This window comes from Podarcis erhardii, assembly GCF_964252035.2.
Source record: "Podarcis erhardii genome assembly, chromosome: 9".
Taxonomy (NCBI): domain Eukaryota; kingdom Metazoa; phylum Chordata; class Lepidosauria; order Squamata; family Lacertidae; genus Podarcis; species Podarcis erhardii.
Genome location: NC_138512.1, coordinates 5780565 through 5805667, shown reverse-complemented (window position 1 = coordinate 5805667; position 25103 = coordinate 5780565). Strand labels below are relative to the sequence as shown.

At 41.3% G+C, this 25103-nt stretch overlaps 1 protein-coding gene across 4 annotated transcripts in view; it reads right to left on the bottom strand.

Annotated features, from left to right (window-relative positions):
- RGS12 (regulator of G protein signaling 12) overlaps window positions 1–25103 on the bottom strand; it is an 81006-nt gene that overhangs the window by 27286 nt on the left and 28617 nt on the right. For all 4 annotated transcript variants that reach the window (XM_081876200.1, XM_081876199.1, XM_081876198.1 and 1 more), the window contains 10 exons: window positions 18388–18409; window positions 14303–14472; window positions 13185–13277; window positions 7674–7817; window positions 6151–6321; window positions 5136–5289; window positions 4647–4735; window positions 2364–2558; window positions 1209–1282; window positions 559–685 (listed from right to left, as the gene is read on the bottom strand). In XM_081876200.1, the coding sequence (XP_081732326.1) occupies window positions 559–685; window positions 1209–1282; window positions 2364–2558; window positions 4647–4735; window positions 5136–5289; window positions 6151–6321; window positions 7674–7817; window positions 13185–13277; window positions 14303–14472; window positions 18388–18409 (1239 nt within the window). The remainder of the gene's footprint in view (window positions 1–558; window positions 686–1208; window positions 1283–2363; window positions 2559–4646; window positions 4736–5135; window positions 5290–6150; window positions 6322–7673; window positions 7818–13184; window positions 13278–14302; window positions 14473–18387; window positions 18410–25103) is intronic.

Below are 25103 nucleotides of genomic sequence, written 5' to 3'. Positions count from 1 at the left end.
AGTGGTACCTCGGGTTAAGTACTTAATTCGTTCGGGAGCTCCGTTCTTAACCTGAAGCACCACTTTAGCTAATGGGGCCTCCTGCTGCTGCCGAGCCACCAGAGCATGATTTCTGTTCTCATCCTGAAGCAAAGTTCTTAACCTGAAGCACTATTTCTGGGTTAGTGGAGGCTGTAACCTGAAGCGTATGTAACCCGAGGTACCACTGTACTTCCTATTCTTTTGGATTTGATAACCGCAAAAGTAAATGCACACATGCATCTAGAGTCTTCAAACATATATCAGTAACAGAAAAAGAGAGTTCAGAAGTAAAGGATAATGGTGTCCCAAATAAGCTTAAAAATCTTGTATATTAAGTGGAATCAAAGTAACAGACACATAGGTGTTTTGTTTTTCTAAAAAAACCCCGGAATGAAATACGTTGACTGTATTATTTGTACTTCAATATATGGTGCTTCCTATATAAAGGTATTACAAATATGCTATTTAAAAAACCTGTATATTCTTCTGCAGATAAGCAAAACAAAGATTTTAAACATATTCTAATAAATTACTTACTAGCCTTGCCACAAGATTATTAAGATTTAAACCATATTTTGCAACCACTGGTCGAAGGACTTCTGTTACTGGTTTGGTAGGTTTAGCTTTTAAGCCAACAGATCTATTGATAGGAATGAGATCCAACCTAAAATATATGAAAACATTCAGTAAGTCTTTGCTATTAAAAGCCATTCAGAACATATAAGAAGTCTGCAATCATGTTAGGGTATCTGAATACATGAGAAGCTGTGAACAATGTATTTTGTTCAGTGTAGCTTCACTTTTACAGATCACATCAGTTTTACAGATCTACTGCACCCTTTGCGTTCTTGAGAAAGACTGCAATTATTGTCTCTGCAGTAATTGCCCCAAAGGTGCTGTTCTGGTACAACATCCAGAGTAGCTTCTGTCGAAGAAGCTGAAAACCAAATGAACTCTGCTGCCTTGCCTGCCCTGCCGCTGGTGCAGAAGCAGTGCTGGCAGTGGCGCCAGTTTCCAGTGAGATCTCTCACCAAAATCTTGTGAGATCTCACAGAGCACACAAGATCTTGTGAGATTTCAGTGGTATCTCACGAGATCTCATGCTCCTGTTTTGCCTCAGGCAGAGAAATGGCACACAATGTGCTATCAACTTTAAAAGCCGCAGGAGAAGGAGGTTTTTTCCTTACCGAAATAAAGTTCTCTTTTCTAAACGAAGAGCTCGAGAATCCAGAATGCTGCTGTCCTGATGCAATACAAGTGGCTACAACCATAGAAGGAACAGAAGAACATGGTAATAGAAATGGTATTTAGGGGGGGGGGGATTAATCTATCAAAAACAGGAAACAGCCTTACTTTCAGTACAGTGCAAACTACTACTTAGGACTTTTCTGAGATTTTGTGGAATACATATATATGTACATATTTCAAGGTGATTCCTCATGCCTACCTGCTTTGTTGGGAATAGCTGAGGAAGAGGATTGCAAACTCACACCTTTCTAACAGCGAATGAACCGAGTGCAGAAACTGCCTCTGCCTCCCGCTCCCACTCATTATGGGAAATATTGTACAAGAACAGAATGTGTGTATGTATGTATGCAACATATTTTAAAATTATGTTCTCATTTTGTGTTAATGTACATAACATTATTATTATAATGTCATGCAATATCAGAAATAAATGCAGATAAAGAAAGTGACAAAGGATTTTGGAAATTCATAACTACTCCACCTGTGACTCCGCCCTGTGACTGCAGAGCTGATGGGAGGTATGAGACCAAGGTCTACTGGGAGACTACACACCCTGCCTCCCAGGAACCTGGATTCTTCTATTGGCCAATGAAGAATCAGTTGCTCCAATGCTTGATTTCCTCTACCCTCCCTATTCCCTTTTCCTTTTCTCTCATCTCCCCATATAAGCACATTCAACCATGTTGATCTGTGATATTGGCACTTTTAGAAGTGCCACATAATGTTTGTTCTTCACATGCAAGAAACTGATCCTTCGGTGTGTCAGCACCACTCTGGTATCCCCTGTCCTTCATGGTATTGTTTTTACTGTCAGCTAAAACTTTTGTTTAAGCAATCCTACTCAAACATTTTCTGACATGTATTTTATTATGTATAGTTTAAAACCTGTTGAATTTATTTATATTTTATTTTTTTCTTTTGTGAACTTGTTTTTAACATCTGACTTTATCAGTACTTTTAGAGTATGTTTCATATGTTATGTAAACAACTTGTAGGTTTTGATAACTAAGTGGTATACAAATCCTGTTAACTAAAACAAAATGTCTGCTAGACTGTGAACATGCAGGCAATGCTTAGAATACCAAATTAAGTACCTTGTCTCCACCAATTAGAAACAGATCTACTGCAGCTATGTTAATGCCTTGTTTCTCACAGAATCCAGATAACATCTCTTTGATTGAGAATCCAGCTTTAACAGCCATTGTATATGATGAGCCATCTGGAAGGTTTATATGGCAGCATTTAGAAGTCTTCTCTTTCTCAGTTGCAGATGCCCTATAGGAGTCAAACTTTCAAGAGACAAGACCACAGGTTAATATTCAACATGAAATGAAAATAACAAGCAGAGAAGAAAGGCTACTTGGAAAACAGCATTACAAGCCAAATACCACCGTATGAAAAATAAAGAAAAGAATACTGTAAAGAAAAATACTTGATGTTTAACTTTCCTTTGTTAAATTATTGTGCAAGCAGAATTAAATATTGTTATTCTCTTATAAGAAGCTGCCATTCTATACACTACATACTCTCTCCTTGTTAATGAGGGCTAGCAGGGATGAAAGAGTCAAGCCTTATGGTGAACTACCGTATTTTTTGCTCTATAAGACTCACTTTTTCCCTCCTAAAAAGTAAGGGGAAATGTGTGTGTGTCTTATGGAGTGAGTGCAGGCTGCGCAGCTATTCCAAAAGCCAGAACAGCAAGAGGGATCGCTGCTTTCGCTGCGCAGCGATCCCTCTTGTTGTTTTGGCTTCTGAGATTCAGAATATTTTTTTCTTGTTCTCCTCCTCCAAAAACTAGGTGCGTCTTTTGGTCTGGTGCGTCTTATAGAGCGAAAAATACAGTATATCTGCAACACATTTTATCTATAAGTATTTTTGCATGTATAGTATTGTTGCATGTTTATGTGCTCTTAAGAAGGATCTAAAAAGGATGCTGACAAGCTGGAATACGTGCAGAAGTGGGCAACCAAGTTGACCAAGGGTCTGGAAACCAAGCCTTATGAAGAACGGTTGAAGAAGATGGGTATGTTTAGCCTGGGAAAGAGAAGACTGAGAGGAGATATGGTAGCCATCTTCAAGTATCTCAAAGCCTGTTACAAGCAAGAGAGAACAAGCTTGTTTTCTCCTGCTCTGGAGGGTAAGACTTGAACCAATGGCTTCAAGTTACAAGAAAGGAGACTCTGACTAAACATCAGGAAGAACTTTCTGACAGCAAGAACTGTTCGACAGTGGAATGGACTCCCTTGGGAGATTGTAGACTCTCCTTCCTTGGAGGCTTTTAAGCAGAGGTTGGATGGCCATCTGTCAGGGATGCTTAATTGGGATTCCTGAATTGTAGAGAGTTGGACTAGAAATCAGTGTTTCCCAACCTTGGGCCTCCAGCTGTTTTTGAACTACAATTCCCATCATCCCTGACCACTGGTCTTGCTAGCTAGGGATGATGGGAGTTGTAGTCCAAAAACAGCTGGAGGCCCAAGGTTGGGAAACACTGGACTAGATGACCCTTGAAGTCCCTTCCAACTCTACAATTCTATTCTATGTTTCTATGATTAATATTTTAGGAAAACATATGTGCAGTAATGCATATAATAATGTGTATAAAAATGTTAAAATTGTTAGTCAGCCAACTATATATTCAATATCAAACAACCTGAGCATCAAAGAGCACATGAAATGCAAAATATTATTACAAAACACAAATGTTTAGGGTGCTAGGCTAGAAAAAATGTCTTATAAATGCAAATTACTACAGTATGCAATATAATTATCACTAGAGCATACTTCCTTCAGATAAAATACATAGTTTAGTGATAGATCGCCAGCTTTGCATGTAGTAGATTCTGGGTTCAATCCATGGCATCTCCAGTTAAAGCAACAGGGAATGTGAAAGACCTTTATGTTCCTACTTGATAATGTTTTTAAAGCAATGCAAATGAGCATTTCAAAGATAAGCAGTAAGTTCCATTGAACTGAGTTAAGCATATGCCGTGGATATCAAAGGGCCTTCAAAATGTTTAACTTTGGCCCCTGTGTTCAGTGTGATTTCCTGTCTTTTAAAAAAAAAATCTTTCACCTTTCATTTTATACATAAACACACACACATTTTCAATTACAGTAACAAATTATTGAATGTAGCTGCATTTTGATTATCTAAACTATTTAAAATGTAAAACTTGTTCTCTCCTTTAACATTTGCACATTATTTTTGCATAATGAAACACCACATCCTATTTTCTGTCAAGCAGCTGGACTTTTGCCTACCAAGCAGTATTTTTCTGACTCATCTCCGGTTGTTTTAACTTAGGGAGTACAGTTATTCAGGTTTTTACCCCCATGCTCTCCCTGACATATTTATGGTCCTAACATGCAAGCCTTACCATTTCAAGACTTGCAGATGATGACAATGAGTCTTGAGATTCATGTCTGTAGGATAATCCATTGGCATGAGAGGAATCTGTACAGCAATCTTAAAATCACAGATAATGCAATTAATTTAAACATATGGTAACAATCTTATTAGACAACTTTCAATCACCAGAGCAGAATTTTCAAATAAAATGCTGAGTATATGTCATGTGTAGAATGTATTGAAACAGCTTCCTAATCATGCTTTAAGATGAAAAAAAATAATGCTATGTCCATTGCAGTCAATGTTTATAATGCTTGAGATTATAAACATTGTCTATAATTCTATGTTTGCAAATTAAGCTGCTGTGACCATCAAAAGTATGGAACTCTGAACAAGAAGTTTCAAATATGGCTGTGACTTATGTTGTAGAGATGTTCAGACTTCAGACGAATAATACCGTTAGTAATCATAATGGTAATATCATTTAAAATATCATTATTTTAATAATAAAACTTACCTTTGGGATAATCACCATTCTCCTTTTTCTTCTGAGATCTCCCCAAACTCTTGCTTCTAGACCACGAAAAAAATGTTCCTTTTTTTTTCCTTTCAAGGTCTTCCTCTCCTGATTCTTCATTTAAAGATCGCCCAGACTTGGATTTTCCACTTAACTATCATAATATAGTTTTTTAAAAAAGAAAAACAGCTGGAAATGTTGTGCTAATTTAATCAGAGCAGCACTTATACTTTCCGATATAGCTAATAATTATAGCCCAATTCACAACTAACCTTTCATACAAGTGACTGCCCCAAGAAGCCTTGGGCTCTCTCTTCTATCCCTTTGCATGTGACAAGAGAGCACTCTCCACTTCCTGCTTCTCCTTCCCAAAAAACTCCTTCCCAGCAACTCCTCCTCTTCTGTCTGCTCATCCCCATTCTTCCTGCTATTCCAAGCCTAGTTTTAAAAGGTGACAGTTTTCCTGTAGTAACCTCCATTAGCACAGGCACAAGGATTTCCCTTTGGTGGGCCATCAACACATTTTGCTATGCTTAATGGCTTCTATCCCAGGTGAGACCCTGGCCTGGAAAGGGAACTTAGCCTGTAATTTTCCCACTGACCTAACTTCTTCCCTTCAATACTCCAAAAATCAGCTAAATCCTACCCCTTTATTATTTTCTAACATTCACAAACTCTAGCAGTTATGGGTGCCCTTGCACCCCAAACTCTGTTACCCCAAATCTGTAAATTCTGTAAATTCTTGCACCAATACAGATATCATGTGGAACTGCAACTCATCTAAATGTGGAACAGAATGCTTCTGATCTTTTGCTATGGTGCTAGAAAAAATAGAAGGAAGGTGGCAAAATAAAAGCTTGAGGCTCACTTTAGCACATCCATTACATCTGACCCAGACCCTCATGGCAACATAGGGCACTATAAGCAAAAGTGGTTATATTTTCCTATACATCCAGAAAATCAACAAACAAAAAACGCTTGATTGTAAATGATTGGTCATGTAAGAGACAGAAACCTTTTTTGGTGTTGATCTCTCAGAGCCAAAGCTGTGTTTAGAAGTAGGGCTGCTGGGAGCGTACTGTGGATCAGGAACAGGGCGACCTTCTACTTCTGCCAAAATACAGTCTTGGTAAAGCGGAGATTTCAGAAAACGTGTATAACTGTCAAACTTCATCAAGTTGAAAATCTGAGAAGCAAACACATCAACATCTCAAAAACAACAACACTGAATAAAGCTTTTGCAAGCATCATTTTTTAAAAAATGCTAAACATAATGATAGTAATTTGTCCTAAGAGTGCTTGCAGTTTAAGAAGAAAATGGAAGCTACATCTAATTTCCGTGAACTGTTGTAAATAAAATAAGTTCCTGCACAACTGCAAATAAAAGACTTGTCATAAATGTTACCATGTAAACGACTTTTACACTCCAGTGTTTTCAATAAGAGTGATTGTGCTTACTACTTAAAAGTGCTTGATTTTAAAAAGTGCTTCATTTTGGCTGAATCTGATCCATGGCACCAGGAAAACTGAAGTTCATATCCTTGGTGCCTATGAGCAGATTCTGTTACCTTCCCTGCATTAAAAAAACAACCTTTATATCTGTATCTATATCTGTATCTCTTGGGGAAATGCTGCTTGGAGACGCTGCAGAACAACTGGGATTTCTTATTCTGGGCAACTGAAAAACTAAAGACTTGAAAGTCTTTACCAATTTATGTTTAATGCTGTACATGACATTACATTAAATCTAATATAATGAAGAGTATCTCAAAAATGTTGTGAAAATAATTTGATTAATTCACTTCTCTCTGGATATTTTGCTCATTTCTGCTTTGTGATATTGCACCTCTGGTGTATTCTTTTCCCTTGGAGGTTTTTAAGCAGAGGCTGGATGGCCATCTGTCATGTGTGCTTTAGCTGAGATTCCTGCATTGCAGGGGGTTGGACTAGATGACCCCTGGAGTCCCTTCCAACTCTACTGTTCTATGATTCTGTGAAATTATGAATGGGATTGAGTGTGAGTGGAAGAGAAGCATCGAGCCTAGAACTGGAGAAAAAACCCATACCGTGTACATCTAAATGCATGTGCAGTGAGTCTGCTCTGGTTCTGCATTCCCTCCGTTTTGGTCAGATGCACAGCCTTCTCTTAATCGCTGAGATTGGGAGTGAAAGCCACTCATCCATTTCACAACAGTGTTGCTGGCTATCACAAAAGTCAACCAATCACAAACACCCTCCCCTTTCAGAACAGTTTTTTAAGTTAAATAAAATCTGGTTTTATTTAAGGTAACTTGCAAAGCTATTGGGGTGCAGAGCAGTGAAGAGGGATAAAGACGAAAGCAGGCTAGGAAGACAAGCATGTGCATAATCTGAGGCATGCAAGCTGTGGGAAGCGATCTTTACCCAGTAGCAGGGGGTGGAAAGCACATTTTCACCCACCCACAGCTATGCCCAACATTTTCCGTGTCACATCACATCACGAGCAAAGTCTCTCTTATAAGCTCTCCAAAATGTACTTTCTAACATTTCAAAAATCACCTGAAGCTGTTGATCCTTGAACATATCTGGATGCGGTGCATTGAGAACATCATCTGCCAACTGTGCTTGGCTATCAATATTAACCGGGGTTGTAGCTTTGCTACATAAAAACTTATTAAAGATCTCCCGAGCTCTGAAAGAAAGCTACAAAGCACAAGTCCTGTTATTCACCTGGAAGCAAAACAACTTGCAAAGTAATTAAGGAATCAGGGTCAAACTAGATGTGGTGTTAAATGTGTGAATGCATTTAACATGCCTAACATTTTTTGTTTTAAATAAGAGCAGCTTGGGGGCATCAGGATCAGGACTGCAGCACACAAGGTAAAGGTAAAGGTAAAGGTAAAGGTAAAGGTAAAGGTAAAGGTAAAGGTAAAGGTAAAGGTAAAGGTAAAGGTAAAGGTAAAGGTAAAGGTAAAGTTACAGATAGAAGTGTGCATGCACACGAAAGCTCATACCAAGAACTGACTTAGTTGGTCTTTAAGGTGCTACTGGAAGGAATTTGTTTTGTTTTGGTAAAGGTAAAGGTAAAGGTAAAGGTACCCCTGCCCATACGGGCCAGTCGTGTCCAACTCTAGGGTTGTGCGCCCATCTCACTTAAGAGGCCGGGGGCCAGCGTTGTCTGGAGACACTTCCGGGTCACGTGGCCAACGTGACGAAGCTGCTCTGGCGAGCCGGCACCAGCGCAGCACACGGAAACGCCGTTTACCTTCCCGCTATAAAGCGGTACAGTGGTGCCCCGCAAGACGAACGCCTCGCAAGACGGAAAACCCGCTAGACGAAAGGGTTTTCCATTTTGGAGGCGCTTCGCAAAACGAATTTCCCTATGGGCTTGCTTCGCAAGACGAAATGTCTTGCGAGTTCCTGCGGGTTTTTCCCCCTTTCCCCCAGTTTTCCTAAGCCGCTAAGCCGCTTATCAGCTGATCCGCTAAAAGCCGCTAAACCGCTAATAGCGCTAATCCGCTAAGCTGTCAATGGGCTTGCTTCGCAAGACAAAAAACCACTATACTAAGAGCCTCACGGAACGGATTAATTTCATCTTGCGAGGCACCACTGTACCTATTTATCTACTTGCACTTAGGGGTGCTTTCGAACTGCTAGGTGGGCAGGAGCTGGGACCGAAAGATGGGAGCTCACCCCGCCGCGGGGATTCGAACTGCCGACCATGTGATCGGCAAGCCCTAGGCACTGAGGTTTTACCCACAGCGCCACCCGCGTCCACACAAGGGAGAAAATACTTAATCCCTCCCCACTAGCACCCACCTGAAACAGCAATTTCTCCCTGGGTAGGGGGATTTTCATTGATAACTATGATGTGGGGGAAAGATTAAAATCCCTACATGCAGGCCCCAGCCCCAGCCCTCAATGCCCAGTAAAAAGGTAAAGGTAAAGGTACCCCTGACCGTTAGGTTCAGTTGCGGACGACTCTGGAGTTGCGCGCTCATCTCGCTCTATAGGCTGAGGGAGCCGGCGTTTGTCTGCAGACAGCTTCCGGGTCATGTGGCCAGCATGACTAAGCTGCTTCTGGTGAACCAGAGCAGTGCACAGAAACGCCGTTTACCTTCCCGCCAGAGCGGTACCTATTTATCTACTTGCACTTGACGTGCTTTCGAACTGCTAGGTTGGCAGGAGCAGGGACCGAGCAACGGGAGCTCACCCCATCGCAGGGATTTGAACTGCCGACCTGATCGGCAAGCCCTAGGCTCTGTGGTTTAACCCACAGCACCACCCCATTGCCCAGTACCTCATATTTAAAATAAAGACTAGACACTTCCAAGAATTCACAAATTTAGTATCACATTGAGTCTGGCCCTCATCAGACATTTTTAACAATCCAACAGAGCTCCCAGAATACCCTGCCAGGGCTCTCCCCCTGGGTGTTAGGGCTGCCTTGTGTGACTGCAGAGTGGCAATGAGAAACCGTGGCACAGGTGGTGGTCTGGTCTGCAGCAGTTACCTTGCATTTGCTACTATTACTTATTAAATGCATAATTCAAGGTGACTTGCAAAACAAATTCTACAAACAAAACAAATTAAAAGCCACTATAAAAATACAGCTAAAAAAGTACAACATCTGTTTTGTGCTTTTTACTTCCCTTAGATCTCCCCCAAAATCTTAAAAAGTAAATTATCTATTAATTTTCTTCTAGGGATGCGGGTTGCGCTGTGGGTTAAACCACAGAGCCTAGGACTTGCCGATGAGGAGGTCAGCGGTTCGAATCTCCGCGACGGGGTGAGCTCCCGTTGCTCGGTCCCTGCTCCTGCCAACCTAGCAGTTCGAAAGCACATCAAAGTGCAAGTAGATAAATAGGTACCGCTCTGGCAGGAAGGTAAACGGCATTTCCTTGTGCTGCTCTGGTTTGCCAGAAGCGGCTTAGTCATGCTGGCCACATGACCCGGAAGCTTGGCCAATAAAGCGAGATGAGCGCCGCAACCCCAGAGTCGTCCACAACTGGCCCTAATGGTCAGGGGTCCCTTTACCCTTTACCTTTAATATGCTAATGTCTATTATTACAGTTACCAAATATCAGAAAAATATCAACTTGGAATTATTGAATTAAATGTATAAAGTGAGTTTCTTGCCTCACCTTTCCCCAGATCTTTCACCAACTGAAAATAATTTACCTGTCCAGAGAAAGTTTAAAACAGAGAGTCCCATTTTTCCCTCAGACCAAGGCTGATAGACCTCACATCCAAATGGTTAAGACCTTAGAACCAGAGCCTAAGAGACTCTCCAGACGAAGAGCAGCTAAGCTCTCAGAGAACAGAACCCTCTCAAAGATACAACACAGCTCCAAAGAGATAATAAAGTATTAACTCATACATTGATTCCCTTTACAAATAATAAAGATATGTAAGAATAAAAGTGTTCTCCACCTGTGAGTTCCATGGTTATTGAGAATAAAGGGTATATAATGTTTTAGATCAACCAAACATTTGCATATACTGGTGACATTGAGTGACCGTGTGCCTCAATATTTATTTAAGAAATAAAATCATGCCATATAGCCCCCCCCCCAAAGGAAAGGTCATTCAAGCTCTGCCCTTTAGATACTTCTAGTTTATGAGATATCATTTCAAGGGGGCAATCCCAATTCTTGAGACTGAAGGTCTTCTAGGTTCTGGCAACAGAGCCCTGGGCTGCTGTTGATGAAAGATAAGCTCTTTGCTTTTCAAAACCCATTCTGTTTCCATATACAGTTTCAAAAGTGCCAGGTGGAAAGATGGAGCAATAGTTTGTTTAGTTATCAAATAGATCTTTGTACTTTCGTCCTTCCAGGCTGTGACGCTATATGGTTTACATTTTTTATTATTCTTTCTTTTCCAACTTTTTGTTATGTCTGCACTTTTCTTTAAACAAATCAATAAAATATTAAATAAACATATAATAAAATATTAAATATACATATAATAAAAAACTCTCTTTCATCTGAAGGAATTAGTTCTGGTTGAAAAAAGGTTATGCGCTACAGATTTGTCATGAGGCCTGTTTTCCAAAACAAAGTGACCAAGAAAATAGGCTTTTTAGGTACACACATAGGCCCCACTTTCTCAACATGGTATGTTCCCAGGAAATCGTTCGTTCCCATAAAATTGTTCGTTAGGCAAGAATTCACATAGCATGTCAATGATTTTCATTATTTTCTATGGAAACATTTCTAATCCATGCTTTCTATCCCCGTGCTTTCTGCCCAAAGCTGCTTCAGCCAATCAGCAAAAGCCAAATGAAGGAAAAACTGGTTTGTTCAATTTCCGCTCCTTCTTCCCTCCATCCCTTCCCTGGTTTCTGCCCAAAATGACTCCTGCTGACCACCAAGCCACAAACAAGTAAACAGGTTGGCCAACTCCAGCTTTTCGGATCTCTGAATCAGCTGTTGGTGTCAAGAGGTTGGGGCATTAATTCCTTGTGTTTGAGTAACTGAAATTTTGGATAACTAGCTTTCCAGCAGAGGGACCTGTGTGTGTGTGTTGTGTATCAGGTCCGTGTCAGAAGGGAAGGCTACTCTTTGCAGCATTTGTTGTGCCCCTCTTCACAACAGCCCCCTCCATGCTTACAGCCAAGGTGTTGAGGGGGCAGTAGAACTGCACCTGCTGGCCCTACCCCCAGTCCCAACACCTGTGCACCTCCCCACCCCTCCCTGACATCTCAGCATTGCACATAATGTTTGCAAGTAAGCCCCACTCAGTGTCTAAGTGTCAGCAATGGGGTTGGCAGGCAGACTTCTGCTGCCCGCTCCATATTTCGACTTCAATTGGACTGCAATATGCATATTTCACATATTTGATTACAGCTTAATGTGCTGTTCTGAAAAATAGTGAATGAATGAATGAGGGGGCAGGACAGCCTAGCTCACCAGGGTCTAGGAGGCCCTTGTGATATCTTCAGAGAGAGCCTCCAGAGTCCTTGCACAACCCTCACAGAGCTCTTTCCTACGTACCTACGGGACCGCCTCTCCTGGTATGTCCCACAGAGGAACTTACGGTCTGCAAATAAAAACATCTTGAAGATCCCAGGCCACAGAGAGGTTAGGCTGGCCTCAACTAGAGCCAGGGCCTTTTCGACCGCGGCTCCAATCTGGTGGAACGCTCTGTCACAAGAGACTAGGGCCCTGCGGGACTTGACATCTTTCCGCAGGGCCTGCAAGACAGAGCTATTCCACCAGGCCTTTGGTCAGGGCACAGCCTGACCCCCCTCCTCTGGCAATCTGCACAGAATTTTGCTTATTGGTTGCCATCAATTTGATTTTAATTAATTTTTATAATGAATTTTTAGAATCGTTGGATTATTTTGATTGTTGTTAGCCGCCCTGAGCCCAGCTTCGGCTGGGGAGGGCAGGATATAAATAAAATTATTTATTATTATTATTATTATTATTATTATTATTATTATTATTATTCCACGTTGCCTTCCAGGCTCTGGGAAGCTCCTGCATGATTTTGTGGGGCTGTCCGATATCTCACAACATCTCAGGTGGCGGGCACAGTTCTGGGGGTCGTGCAATCCCCAAGGGAAGTAACACCTGCATAAAAGTAACCTCCAGGGAAAGTAACTATCTGCTTGGTCAGTTTGTTCTGAAAGAGGGGCACTGTGGCAATACTAAATGGCACATCCTTTTGCTTAAAACTTGTCCCGCCTTTTTTCACTCTTCTATTGCAAAGCCAGTGCCAGTGGTACTTCTGTGGCCACTGGGCCAGGCATTTCCCAGCTCCCAAATATGCCTAGTGTATGCTGGCACAAGCATGAGAGAAGGGTAGGGTAGTGCCCACATTGCAGAGTGGATGGATCTCACCCGAAGGAGGGGGGAATTGTTGCATGGAATCTCAAACATTTACAGTTGTATTCTCCTGATATGCCATTCATCTCGGTTCAGGAAATGGACCCCTGAACTGAGAATCCTTAGGGCTTACCCCAACCAAGCTAAAACCATGAAGACCTTCTCCAAAAAATTATACAGCACTAAGTTACTAGTAGTTCATATATAACATAAGCCTCACATGGCCACATGGTCCTACCTCTTTTTTGTCATGAGCGGATATGTGGTTAAAATATTCACAGGCCTGCCAGAATAAAATATTTTCTTCACTAAATTCCTTCCGTAAAAATTCCTAGAAAAAGAAAAGTGAATAGCTGTCACTCAAAGACGGCCTGATTCAAAAGTATTACAATATTCCAGAGACTGTTAGGTCTCAATTTCTTTACCTTTAAGTAACTTTTCCATAGAGGAGAGTCTGGGAGATAAGAGGGTTCCAGACATGGTCCAATGATAGCTTTTCAATGAAACAATAATTTCCTGTACTTAAATGGCTTCACACTTCCATTAACTGATAGCCCACTTCACTCACTGAACAAAGTGTGGGGCTGACCTGTTGACTCTGCCTCCAACATTGAGCAGCTAAGCTTGCCCTGCCTACAACTTGTGTGCATTGAGCATAGCTGCTTATGCATAGGTGTTCCTCTTCAGGAGGCTTGTGATCAATGCATGGAAGTTGGCAGGTGGGGAGAGTCCGGCTGTGTGAAGTTGAGGGCATGGCCAGGAGTGTAGCCTGACTCAAGTTCTATTCATGGAGCCCCTTCATGTGATACACACATGGGTTCTGTAGACTTCACATTGCTGGAATTAGGATTCAATCTAAGATTTGCCCAGCAATCTCTTTAATTAGCCCTGTTGATTACAAGAAACTGCTCACAATACTCATTTTAAAGAATGCTGCACCCCTTTTCAAGCAATAATCACTTTTCCTGAGGATTAAAAAAATAAAAATAAATGACACCCCCACATGGCCGCATGTAAGTGACAGTACAAGCCAATATGCAAGTCTTTAGAAAAAGCAATCTTTTTAATGTTCATGGAGGAAGCTTGAAATTTCTAGTACAAATATAATTTAACTGGTATTTGCACATCACTATTTTTATCCTGGTAGAAATAATTTTTGACAGGCTTCGTTTAGACTTTTGGAAACATAAAACGGGCCCAATACAACAAAAATGAGCATATTTAATGCAGGAGATTTTACATTGGAGTTAATTCTCTTTTTGAAATAAGCTAAATTTTATGTACAAATTGTGTTGGATACTTTTTGTTTCCATTAATATAAATACCAAAAAAGTTAGCATTTTGTCCCTTACTTACAGAGAAATATCTTACACCAACTGGGTCCTGCAGAAGCCGTTCAAATGAAACCGCCCAACTTGCCACTCTTCTTTCCCGATGTCGCCGGCAGCTCTGGACGCTTGGGAGGCTGGCATTGCTGCTGAGGCTATTATCACTGACACAATCTTTCAAATCTGTGTTATTTAGCTCTGTTGTGGGAAGAAATAACCAATTAATTTATCAACAAATTACAAAAATGCAAACTTTTCAGAAAATAAATTTCAGCTACAATTTCTGTATTAAACTATTGTTCTGATATCACTGTTGAGCTGGAGAGCAGAATCTTGCAGAATCAGAACTTGGACCTCACAAGCTCCTCTCTCACTTGTAACCTGTACAAAACAGACTATCCCTCCCCTCCAGTGAAGGAATGCAGACTTTCTCCAATTTGATTAGAGCCCAGGATGCATATGATCATCATAGGTTCAAGCACATCTTTGTGTATCACTAAGCTGATGAAACCCAGCCCTATCTCACCTTTCTACTGCTACCAGGAGAAGCAATGAAAGTGCTGAACCAGCGTCTGGAGGTCCAAGGGGTCTTGCTGGCTAGGAAAACCTATGCCTGGCTTGGGCTAGTGCAGCAGCTACATCCACTGCTGGACTGATGGATAATTCATTATTGCATTTTTCTTTTGTTTCTGTGTGTGTCAAAGTTATAGAATTGTTTTATTGTATTGTTTTATATTTTACTGTGGCCTACTGGTGAAGGGCAATATACACAACTTGCAAAACACAGAGAAGGAGGGCTGGATGAAGTTATGGAAGACACACAAAAGTCAACCACCCACCTGTCACATCATGTGGACTAAGCCATACTTGTGCTCAGAGGGGGACTTGCTCTACTGGGGAGAGGAACCCTTCTCAGCTCAAGGCCTGCGTTCTGCTTGGGGCAGCCTTCCAAGAGCAACATGCCAGCCGTGGGTGAGCCCAGATGCAAAAGTGGGTGGAGCAGTGGGTGTATTTTTATGCAGTAGTCTACTTTCCACACCCACAGCTCTACCTCTACATCCTCTAGACAAGCAAAAGGCATTAATATAGGGTCTCTATTAATGACTTTAACAGTTGGAGTCGTACAGTTTTACTTTGCATTCCCACTCCAGCAGATGAAATTAACAATTAGCAATTTTATGCACACTGATAAACAAACCCTCTCTTTCTTGTTGCCCTCCTTGTTATAACATCTCCACAACTGTTACAAATAAAAATGCAAAGTGGGGAAATTGTAACTGAATGGAAAGGCAAATTCAAATAATTTTCCTATTTACCAATTTCTTGCTTTCATAAAAATACTACCAAAAATGGAACCTTTCAAAATAAAAAGCTAACAATATTACTGATTGTAAGAGGGTTTTTTTTAAAAAAAGTTTTAGTTTAATAATCCAAAAATATTTAAGCAAAGAACTACCCTTTCAAAACAAATATTTCCCGTGCAATCATTTTTACAATGAAACAGCACAATCCTATTCAGAATGCCTATATCTCTAAATGATCATCAGCATCACTGACGGTATTACCTGGATAGAGCTGGTAAGAGCCACTGTAGTGCCATTTAACCAAATCCTTGAAACCATTCACTGAAAACCATCCTTCTGTATCCATTCCTAACACAGATCCATTCCCCTGGAGCACGCTTGATAGACGCTCTCTGAACAGTGTGGAACATTGTTCTTCTGCAACACCTCCCACTAGATTACAACATCTTCTTCAAACAACTCTTCAACAAATTACCCATTTTTTACTTGAACGTCTATTTCCCCTTATAGCCACAAGAGATATCCTCAATATACTTGGCACAAAGCATTATAAAAAGCTGGATAAATAATTTAAAGAAAGGGCCTTCAACTGCTGTCGCTGAAGGAACATGAATTATTCACATTGTACTGGCACTGCAAGTAACGGCAGCTGATTTGGACGGCAAAGAAATGAAACACACCGTATACCTCCATGCTCCTCAAAAGACTTTCCCTGCTAGCCATTACAAGGGGAGAAGGGAGAGAAATGGTTGGGTTTGTTCTGGGTGTTCTGTCGCCTGCACTTCAACCCCTGTCCTACTCATTCTTAAAGGTCCATTTCATGGTTTCCAGGAGGAAGATTACATCACAGGACTCTCAGGCTGCTCCAACCTGGTCTCCCTGCTATTCCTTGCCCTTTTGTTCTTTTAAACTCAGTTCAGTCAGGGATCCTGGTGCAGGGACACTGCCTCTTTGACTTCCCATGGCAGGGTGGGGACTCAGCAGCACGTTTCCGTTTTGCCTCAGGCAGTGAAACAGGATGCGCTACCCCCGGTCTAGTGGCATGGACATGGCCCCTTTCACTCTACTGGGACAGGTAACATTGAACACTCCTTTCCTTCTCTGCCCATGCCCTTTCTCCCCCTTCCCTTTTCTAAGTTTAGCCATGGTTCTGCTAGCAGGATGTCTTTATCTAATACAGTCGTGCCCCGCAAGACGAATGCCTCGCAAGATGAAAAACTCGCTAGACAAAAGAGTTTTCCGTTTTTTGAGGTGCTTCGCAAGACGAATTTCCCTATGGGCTTGGTCTTGCGAGTTCTTGCGAGTTTGTTTCCTTTTTCTTAAAGCCGCTAATAGCCGCTAAGCCGTTAATAGCTGCTAAGCCGCTAAGCCGCTAATAGCCGCTAAGCCGCGCTTCGCAAGACAAAGAGACTCGCGGAACGGATTAATTTCGTCTTGCGAGGCACCACTGTAACCCAAAATACAAAATCACATCCTCAGTAAAACCAGTTACATAGAGTGGTGAACTAAGATTAAATGGCAACCAGAACAGGTTTGAAAGAGCAACAACAATTTTTGCCCCCTTCTCAGTGATACAGATAAAAGTCTCTCCCAGAAAAACACTCAGCAGGGCCTCTGAAAACCGGCCTGGAAAGAGCTGCATGAGAGGACTCCCGATAGTAACTACAGAAAAAGAAGACGCGAGTGATCATTGCCAACATCTATCTCTAAAAGGATCTCTAGCGTATTTCCTATCTACGAGCTATGAAGGTAAAACATTAAGAAAGGCCAATGAAACAGCTCTTCTATACTTAGATATTGATAAAATTGTAAACAAGCTTCACGATCACTAAAGGCATACCAAGGAAGGTGGAGTACACCTCACAGGCTTCAGCATGTACAAATTTTGCAACTTGAGTATACCTGTCTCTCTCTTCATGCTCTCTTTTCCTTTTGCACTGAGTCGGTTAGATAGTCTGGCTATGTGTACAGGGACTGTATTGTTTATTAACTTTATGGTGCTTTATAAATTAGCAGCAGTATTAGCAGCAGTAATAATACAGGAGGAGCACTACTCTGTCAGTCTCCCAGCACTGATAGTGACTTTAACACAAATCCTATTTGGGCATTTTAGGTATGATTAACAAGAAGACAGGGCAGCATCTGGATGAGTAATCAGGAAGAACAGATGCCTTGATAGGAGACTGGCCCATTGTACAACTAGATTTTCCAGGATCACACCCTCCTGAAGGGAGCTGGCAAACCTGGGCCTGGCTAGAGGATGTAGACATTCTTAGTGAACCACAACAAACAGAGATCAGCATTATACTCAATAAACTCCACTGAGACATTAATATTAGGTTTGTTTTCCAAACAAATATGACTAGCCATTATGTTGATTTTATTCCTTTATCTTTTTGTTAGCCGGTTTGAAGGTTGTTTTTTTTGTTGTTGTTTTACAACATGGGTAGTCAACCTAAGGCCCAAGGGACAGATCTGGCCCAATTGCCTTCTTAATCTGGTCCGCGGATGGTCCGGGAATCAGCGTGCTTTTACATGAGTAGAATGTGTCCTTTTATTTAAAATGCATCTCTGGGTTATTTGTGGGGCATAGGAATTTGTTCATTTTTATTTTTATTTTCAAAATATAGACTGGCCACCCACAAGGTCTGAGGGACAGTGGACCGGCCCCCTGCTGACAAAGTTTGCTGACTCCTGTTTTACAATCAAGCAGTATACAAATTTTATAAAATAAGGTTGCTATAATTATCATCCAATGCCACAGTGCCAAATTAAGAAACATCAAATATTTTCACATATTAATGCTTACCTCCATCAGACACAGCTGCACACTGCAAAGAGAGAGGGAGAAACATCAGTTACACATAAACTGCTATAGATAATGAACATTGTTCAGTTATCAAAAATATATGAACCAGATTTTTGTTCCAAATTCACTGATAATTTTGAGCCATCCATTGCAGCCCCTTCAGGGCAATTTCATTCTCCCCACCAATGTCAACAAACATGTTCCCGCTGGCTATAAAGGGAATAAGATCAACTTTGGGTTGTGGATTAGTAACATTATTTGTATTGTAAGGGTTTGAATCTATTCCCAAGGGTGACCAGTAGTCTTTGATTTCTCTATAATGCACAGTTAAGATAACCCAAAGGTTTCTTTTGTTCCTGTTTTGGTTTTAATGCAGACATTCAGGCCCTGCTCAAACTGAAGAGTTTATGAATTTAACATCTTAAGACAGTTTTCTTTGCGCTTCTCCTACGCTCCATGTGGAACACAGGGTTTATAAAATCTTACAAGGTCCAAAATGTTTAGAAACCAAAGAGATTTTGTCCATATACAATTTAGGCTCAAAATATAAATTTGTTTCTTTCTGGCTTCTGTGTGGATTGCACTGAATATTTTTATTTATTTATTTTGCCAAATAAATAACCAGCATCAGGAGTCTAACACAATTAATCACTGGTATTTTTTTTTTTCATACCATGATTCAAAATACAACCATCTTGTTTTCCAAGCCTATTCACAGCTTCTTAAAATACCTTTGTTCTGTAACTCAGTGGAAAATGTTGCCTCCCAGCAGAATTTATTATTTATCAGACTTACAGCTTCTGTCATCCCAAAGCCTTGAGGCAGGGAGCTTAACAAAATTATCCAACCATTCTTCCCCTCTTTCTATTACCAAAATGCATATGAGGAAACAAAACTCCAAATAGTTTAAGCTGGCACGTCTGTAAAAGAATTCCAAACCTACACATATTGTGAAGGGATAAGGGCAGACCAGCTCCCCAAACTGGGGTTCAGCTACCCCTTCTTTGGACCTTTCCCCCCTCCTTTGGTGGAAGTGACTTACAAAGGGGGAGTGAACAATTTCAGATTTTAGTGCTGCTGTGAGCCTCTCCCCGCCCTAGATAAAGGTAGCACTGCAAGCCATTCTTTTTATTTGGCAGAGAATGTGAAGCAGGAGTGCTCTCTCCTGACATAGAGTTTAGTCCAGGTTTTTCCTATATGTATGACATCAACATTCCATAGATCCTGGAAACTTACAGAGCTATTTTTTAAAAATAAATAAATTAATGTGTGTTTTTTAAGCAACTTTCTTTTTAAAATTTACAAACCTATATAATTCTGTGTATCAAGTGAGTCCCTTGAGAAATGTAGCAATCACTACATTAGTTTCTGGATGTCCTTGTTTTGCTTCCAAGTTCACTATTAGATGGAATAAAACTTCCACTTTACTCACAGAGTGATCCAAAGAGATTTACATTAAAAGCAATTAAAAACAACCTTTCGTCCTATGCACAAGCTGCACCATGTGGAAAACTATCAGAACTGCAGACTGGAATATTTAGCATAAAACTGAAATTAGATTTTCCGTTATAAAAGATTGAAGTGATGAAGGATTTTAAATTTTTTTGGTAGTAAGTTCCTCATTGGTTTTCCCCCCAACTTAACACAATTGGCTTAATAAAGGGATTTTCACTTTTTCAGTCTAGGTTTTTTTTGGGGGGGTGGGGGCAGCTAGGTACTAACATCATCAGCTTTGGAATTACTTTGGGCTATCATTAATTGACCTATTGGTAAACTTTATGCTTTTCAGTTTGACTTCACCTCCAGAAGCGCACTCCATTGCCTTTCGAGACAGATGGATGCCAACAATCATGGTTTTTAAAGTACTAAACTTTTGTGAATGGTTGCATGGCCATCTGCCATGGATGCTGTAGCTGAGATTCCTGAACTTCAGGGGGTGGACTACATGATCCTTGGGGTCTCTTCCAACTCTACAATTCTACGATTCTATGACTATTGGATCGTCTATGGGATATGTATCTGTGGGAAATGAAATATGTAAATAAACTGACTATGGTTCTTTTTTTACCCATTTCTTCGTGTAGGCTTTTTATTTCTAAAGACTGACTGTAGACAAATGCCTGTCACACCCTGTTCTCGTTGCTTCCAGCATGCAGATGGTTGAACTGTAAACCAACCAGCAACTGCCACAGTTTAGGGCCAAGTAATGAACTGTTAGTTAAGACAATAAACCTTTTTTTTAAAAAAATGCAAAACATTATGATAGCCTAGATCTTCCCCCATCCCTGCCAATTTATTAATCTTTTCAACACACTTTCTCAGTTCCAGTAACTCCACAGGAATATTGACTGGCACAATAACAATTTTTTAAAAAATAATCTAGGGAGATGTGTGACAGCTACTTAAGTCTTTCCTACCTCTTATTCTCAGTATTTGCCTATTTACAGGAATGTAATCAAATAAATCATTTGCAACAGTTGAGTGTTTCAACCCTAAACAAGATCCCTATTTCACACAATCACAGATTATTTATGTGTGTTAAGTATCTACCTGCTTAAGGATCACAGTCATAGTTGCTTCCATTCACAAATCTGGCATTTGACTGCATATGAAACATTTATAAAACAGGTTAGAAAAAGATTAGGATATTTAGAATTGATATCTAAAGTGGACACAATCCACCTGCCACTTTGATACTCCAATCCCAGACTACTGAAGGGAAGCAATTTTGATCATGATTCCCAAGCCGGGAAATGACCCTTAATATACAAAATTGTATAGATCTATTTGCCTCCTTAAGATGTATCATAAGATTATTCCCTAAAAGATATTCTCTTTTCTATTGTCTCTTTTTTTGCTGATAAGCAATTTAAAAGGGTACCCCTCAGAAATGCCTTAGGGGCCTCGCAAATTATTTCAATGATAGGAACTGATTCAGTATTACTGTCCAAATATTACAGCCATTTCTTTATTAAGCAGAAGAAACTTGTTTAGGTGACAATATTCCTAGTATCATTATATCTAGCAAAATTTAATTCTAAACTTGGGGCCTGCTTTGCATAGGTCTGTGCAGCAACATGACAAGCCATTGCTTTGTCAGTCAACTTTGCAGAAAAGTGTGTGTTGGTGGGGAACCAATATTTAATATTTAACCTGCATAGAATCACCTGATCCAGATGGAAGACACAGAGCTGGGTGTCAACAGCATACTCATGACACTGTGCCCCCAAACCCTAATGACCACACCCAACACCTCCATATAGATGTTACAAAGCAGGGAGGACAGGATGGAGCCCTGCAGATCCCACCACACAAATGCCATGGGGTTGAAGTGAAGTCCCCCCCCCCCTGTAACAATGTACCCTCAGATCTTAACCAAGGAAGATAACATGGCTGATGGTATTAAAAGCTGCTGAGAGACTGGGGAGAATTAATAGGGTCCAGATCGCCTGTGCCTCTTGATCTGGGTGACCAAATGAGTTAACCCAGGCTTGAAGCCAGATTGAAATGGGCCTTGTACTAAACCACTTCCAAGTATTAAATCTGTTTCCCCAACGAGTCATCAGTTTTTATTACAAGCTGATGGAGAAAATAGCTATTACCAAAATTAGAAGCATGTATACAACATAATGATATGGTTTCCAAATTCCTATTTCATAAACAAATAGTGAGCCCTCTAGTGTATCTAGCACAGTGTAACCTACCATATTAATTACAAAAGCTACTTCCTTCCCTGAAGTATAAAGGTAAAGGTAAAGGGACCCCTGACCATTAGGTCCAGTCGCAGACAACTCTGGGGTTGTGGCGCTCATCTCGCTCTATTGGCCGAGGGAGCCGGCGTACAGCTTCCGGGTCATGTGGCCAGCATGATTAAGCCACTTCTGGCAAACCAGAGCAGCACACAGAAACACCGTTTACCTTCCTGCCGGAGTGGTACCTATTTATCTACTTGCACTTTGACGTGCTTTCAAACTGCTAGGTTGGCAGGAGCAGGGACCGAGCAACGGGAGCTCATCCCCTCGCAGGGATTCGAACCGCCAACCTTCTGATCGGCAAGCTCTAGGCTCTGTGGTTTAACCCACAGCACCACCCACATCCCTTCCCTGAAGTACACCATGTGTCAAATTAAGATCCAACTGGACAAAAAACCAACCCTATTTTCTTGTCTCATGAATCTACCACATTTTACTCTTTTACCTTGATTAATGAACAGTACAATCCTACACCTGTCAACTTAGAAGCAAATCCCGAAGAGTTCAGCAGAGCTTTACTTCCAGATAAATGCATATGGAATTGTAGCCAAAAATCAGTATTATAGACAAGAAGAAAAATAAATGATGTTCAAACTATGTTGCACTCTTAGTGATAGAAACCTCTTCTTATTGGGGATAAATTTTAAAGACATCCTGAAGATACCTGGCCAATGCCTGCTCCTTCGCCTCTCCCCTCCTTAAGATTTTGCCATCTTCTTCAATGCTATAATTGAATCTATTTGCTCTGAAACCCCTCTCTCCTCCCTCTTCCAGATCTCCTTTGTCAACTCTTTTTCTCGTTGTTTAACTTTGACCCTTGAACTACAACCACTTGCTGGCTGCAATGAGCGTGTGGGGGGGGGAATGTACTGTACAAAAGGTAAAAAACACACATCTGTTGACTTGTGTTTCTTGGAAGGTTACTCTCAAGTTAACACATTCCTTGGGCTACTTTACTTGGCCCTTGACTATTCTCTCTATATATAGTGTCCCTGGAAAACATCTTCACATCCTATGGCTTTCAATACTACCAAAGATACTGACAACCTTGGAATTATTATCTCTGAGGACAGGTTACTGTTTTAAATGTTTTTCATTGTTTCTACTTTCTTTAGACATGTTTTTACCTCTACTGTATTGTTTTACCACTTTGTTGATTGCTACTCCGGGCTCCTTTGGGAGGAAGGACAGGATAGAAATAAAACCAACAAATAAAACAGTAGTTTATATGCTGATGAGAACCAGTGTGGTGTAGTGGTTAAGAGCGATGGACTCGTAATCTGGGGAACCGGGTTCACGTCTCCGCTTCTCCAGATGCAGCTGCTGGGTGACCTTGGGCCAGTCACACTTCTCTGAAGACTCTCAGCCCCACTCACCTCACAGAGTGTTTGTTGTGGGGGAGGAAGGGAAAGGAGAATGTTAGCCGCTTTGAGACTCCTTAAAGGGAGTGAAAGGCAGGATATCAAATCCAAACTCTTCTTCTTCTGATGATGAAATCCTGTTCTACTTCTGAACCAGTCTTGCATCTCCAAGTGCTTCTCTGATATTTCCCCTTGTATGCTTTATGGTTCTCTCAAGCTTAGAATGTCCAAAAACAGCATTTTCACCTTTTTTATTTGTATGCATTTTCTTAATTTATGCTTTCGACATTTGAGTCAAGGCAATTTATGAACATATAAAAGGCAAGAGTCAAGGCAATTTATGAACATATAAAAACTGCTAAAATAGTTTTAAAAATGGTACAAGACAGGTTTAAAAATAATACAAAATCAGCAGAGGCACCTTCTCATGAAGCTGGAGAAGCCTGTAGAAATAAAAATGTCTTCCGTTGTTTCTAGAAAGTAAAAATAGTGGGTGCCTGTGCAAGACCTCAACAAGAATGGTGTTCTACGGAACAGAGGCAGCCACACTAAAAGCCTTGCCCAAGTTAGTGTGGGGATGGTACTTGAAGGAGAAACTTCTGCAGAATGCAGCAACTGACTGGGTATACAAGCAATAAGGCACTCTCTGAAGTAATCTTGTCCTGATTTGCGTAAAGCCCTAATACTACAAACACTTAAACATGGCCTGGAAGCACATTGGTAAAGGTAAAGGGACCCCTGACCATTAGGTCCAGTCGTGGCCACTCTGGGGTTGTGGTGCTCATCTCGCTTTACTGGCTGAGGGAGCCGGCGTACAGCTTCCGGGTCATGTGGCCAGCATGACTAAGCCGCTTCTGGCGAACCAGAGCAGCGCACAGAAACACCATTTACCTTCCCGACAGAGCGGTACCTATTTATCTACTTGCACTTTGATGTGCTTTCGAACTGCTAGGTTGTCAGGAGCAGGGACCGAGCAACGGGAGCTCACCGCCAACCTTCTGATCGGCAAGCCCTAGGCTCAGTGGTTTATCCCACAGCGCCACCTGCGTCCCCCCCCCATACTTCTCCTTTAATTCCTATACAGTGGTACCTCTGGTTGCAAACGGGATCCGTTCCGGAGCCCCGTTCGCAACCTGAGTAGAACGCAACCCGCGTCTGCGCGTTGTGATTCGCCACTTCTGCGCATGCGTGTGATGTCATTTTGAGCCTCTGCGCATGCGACGAAACTTGGAAGTAATCCTTTCTGGTACTTCTGGGTTGCCACGGGACGCAACCTGAAAAGATTTAACCCGAAGCATCTTTAACCCAAGTTACGACTGTACTGGCTTCCAGCCATTCCAGGCCTTGCACAAGCCAGAACCCCCCCCCCCAGTCTCTCACCTGCCCCCATCTCCTTCCTCTTGTATCCTAGCACACACCAACCTGTGTCTTTCACTTTTTAAACACCTTCACCAACCATCAGAAGGTTTCTTACTTCCTGCAACGACAGCTGATTTCTCCATTGCTGCCCCTTCTGCCTGAAATTGCTTCGCAGAAAGTTTCAGAGACCAGCTTCTTTCTTTATCTCAAGTCCCTCCTCAAAACTCACATTTTTCATGAAGCC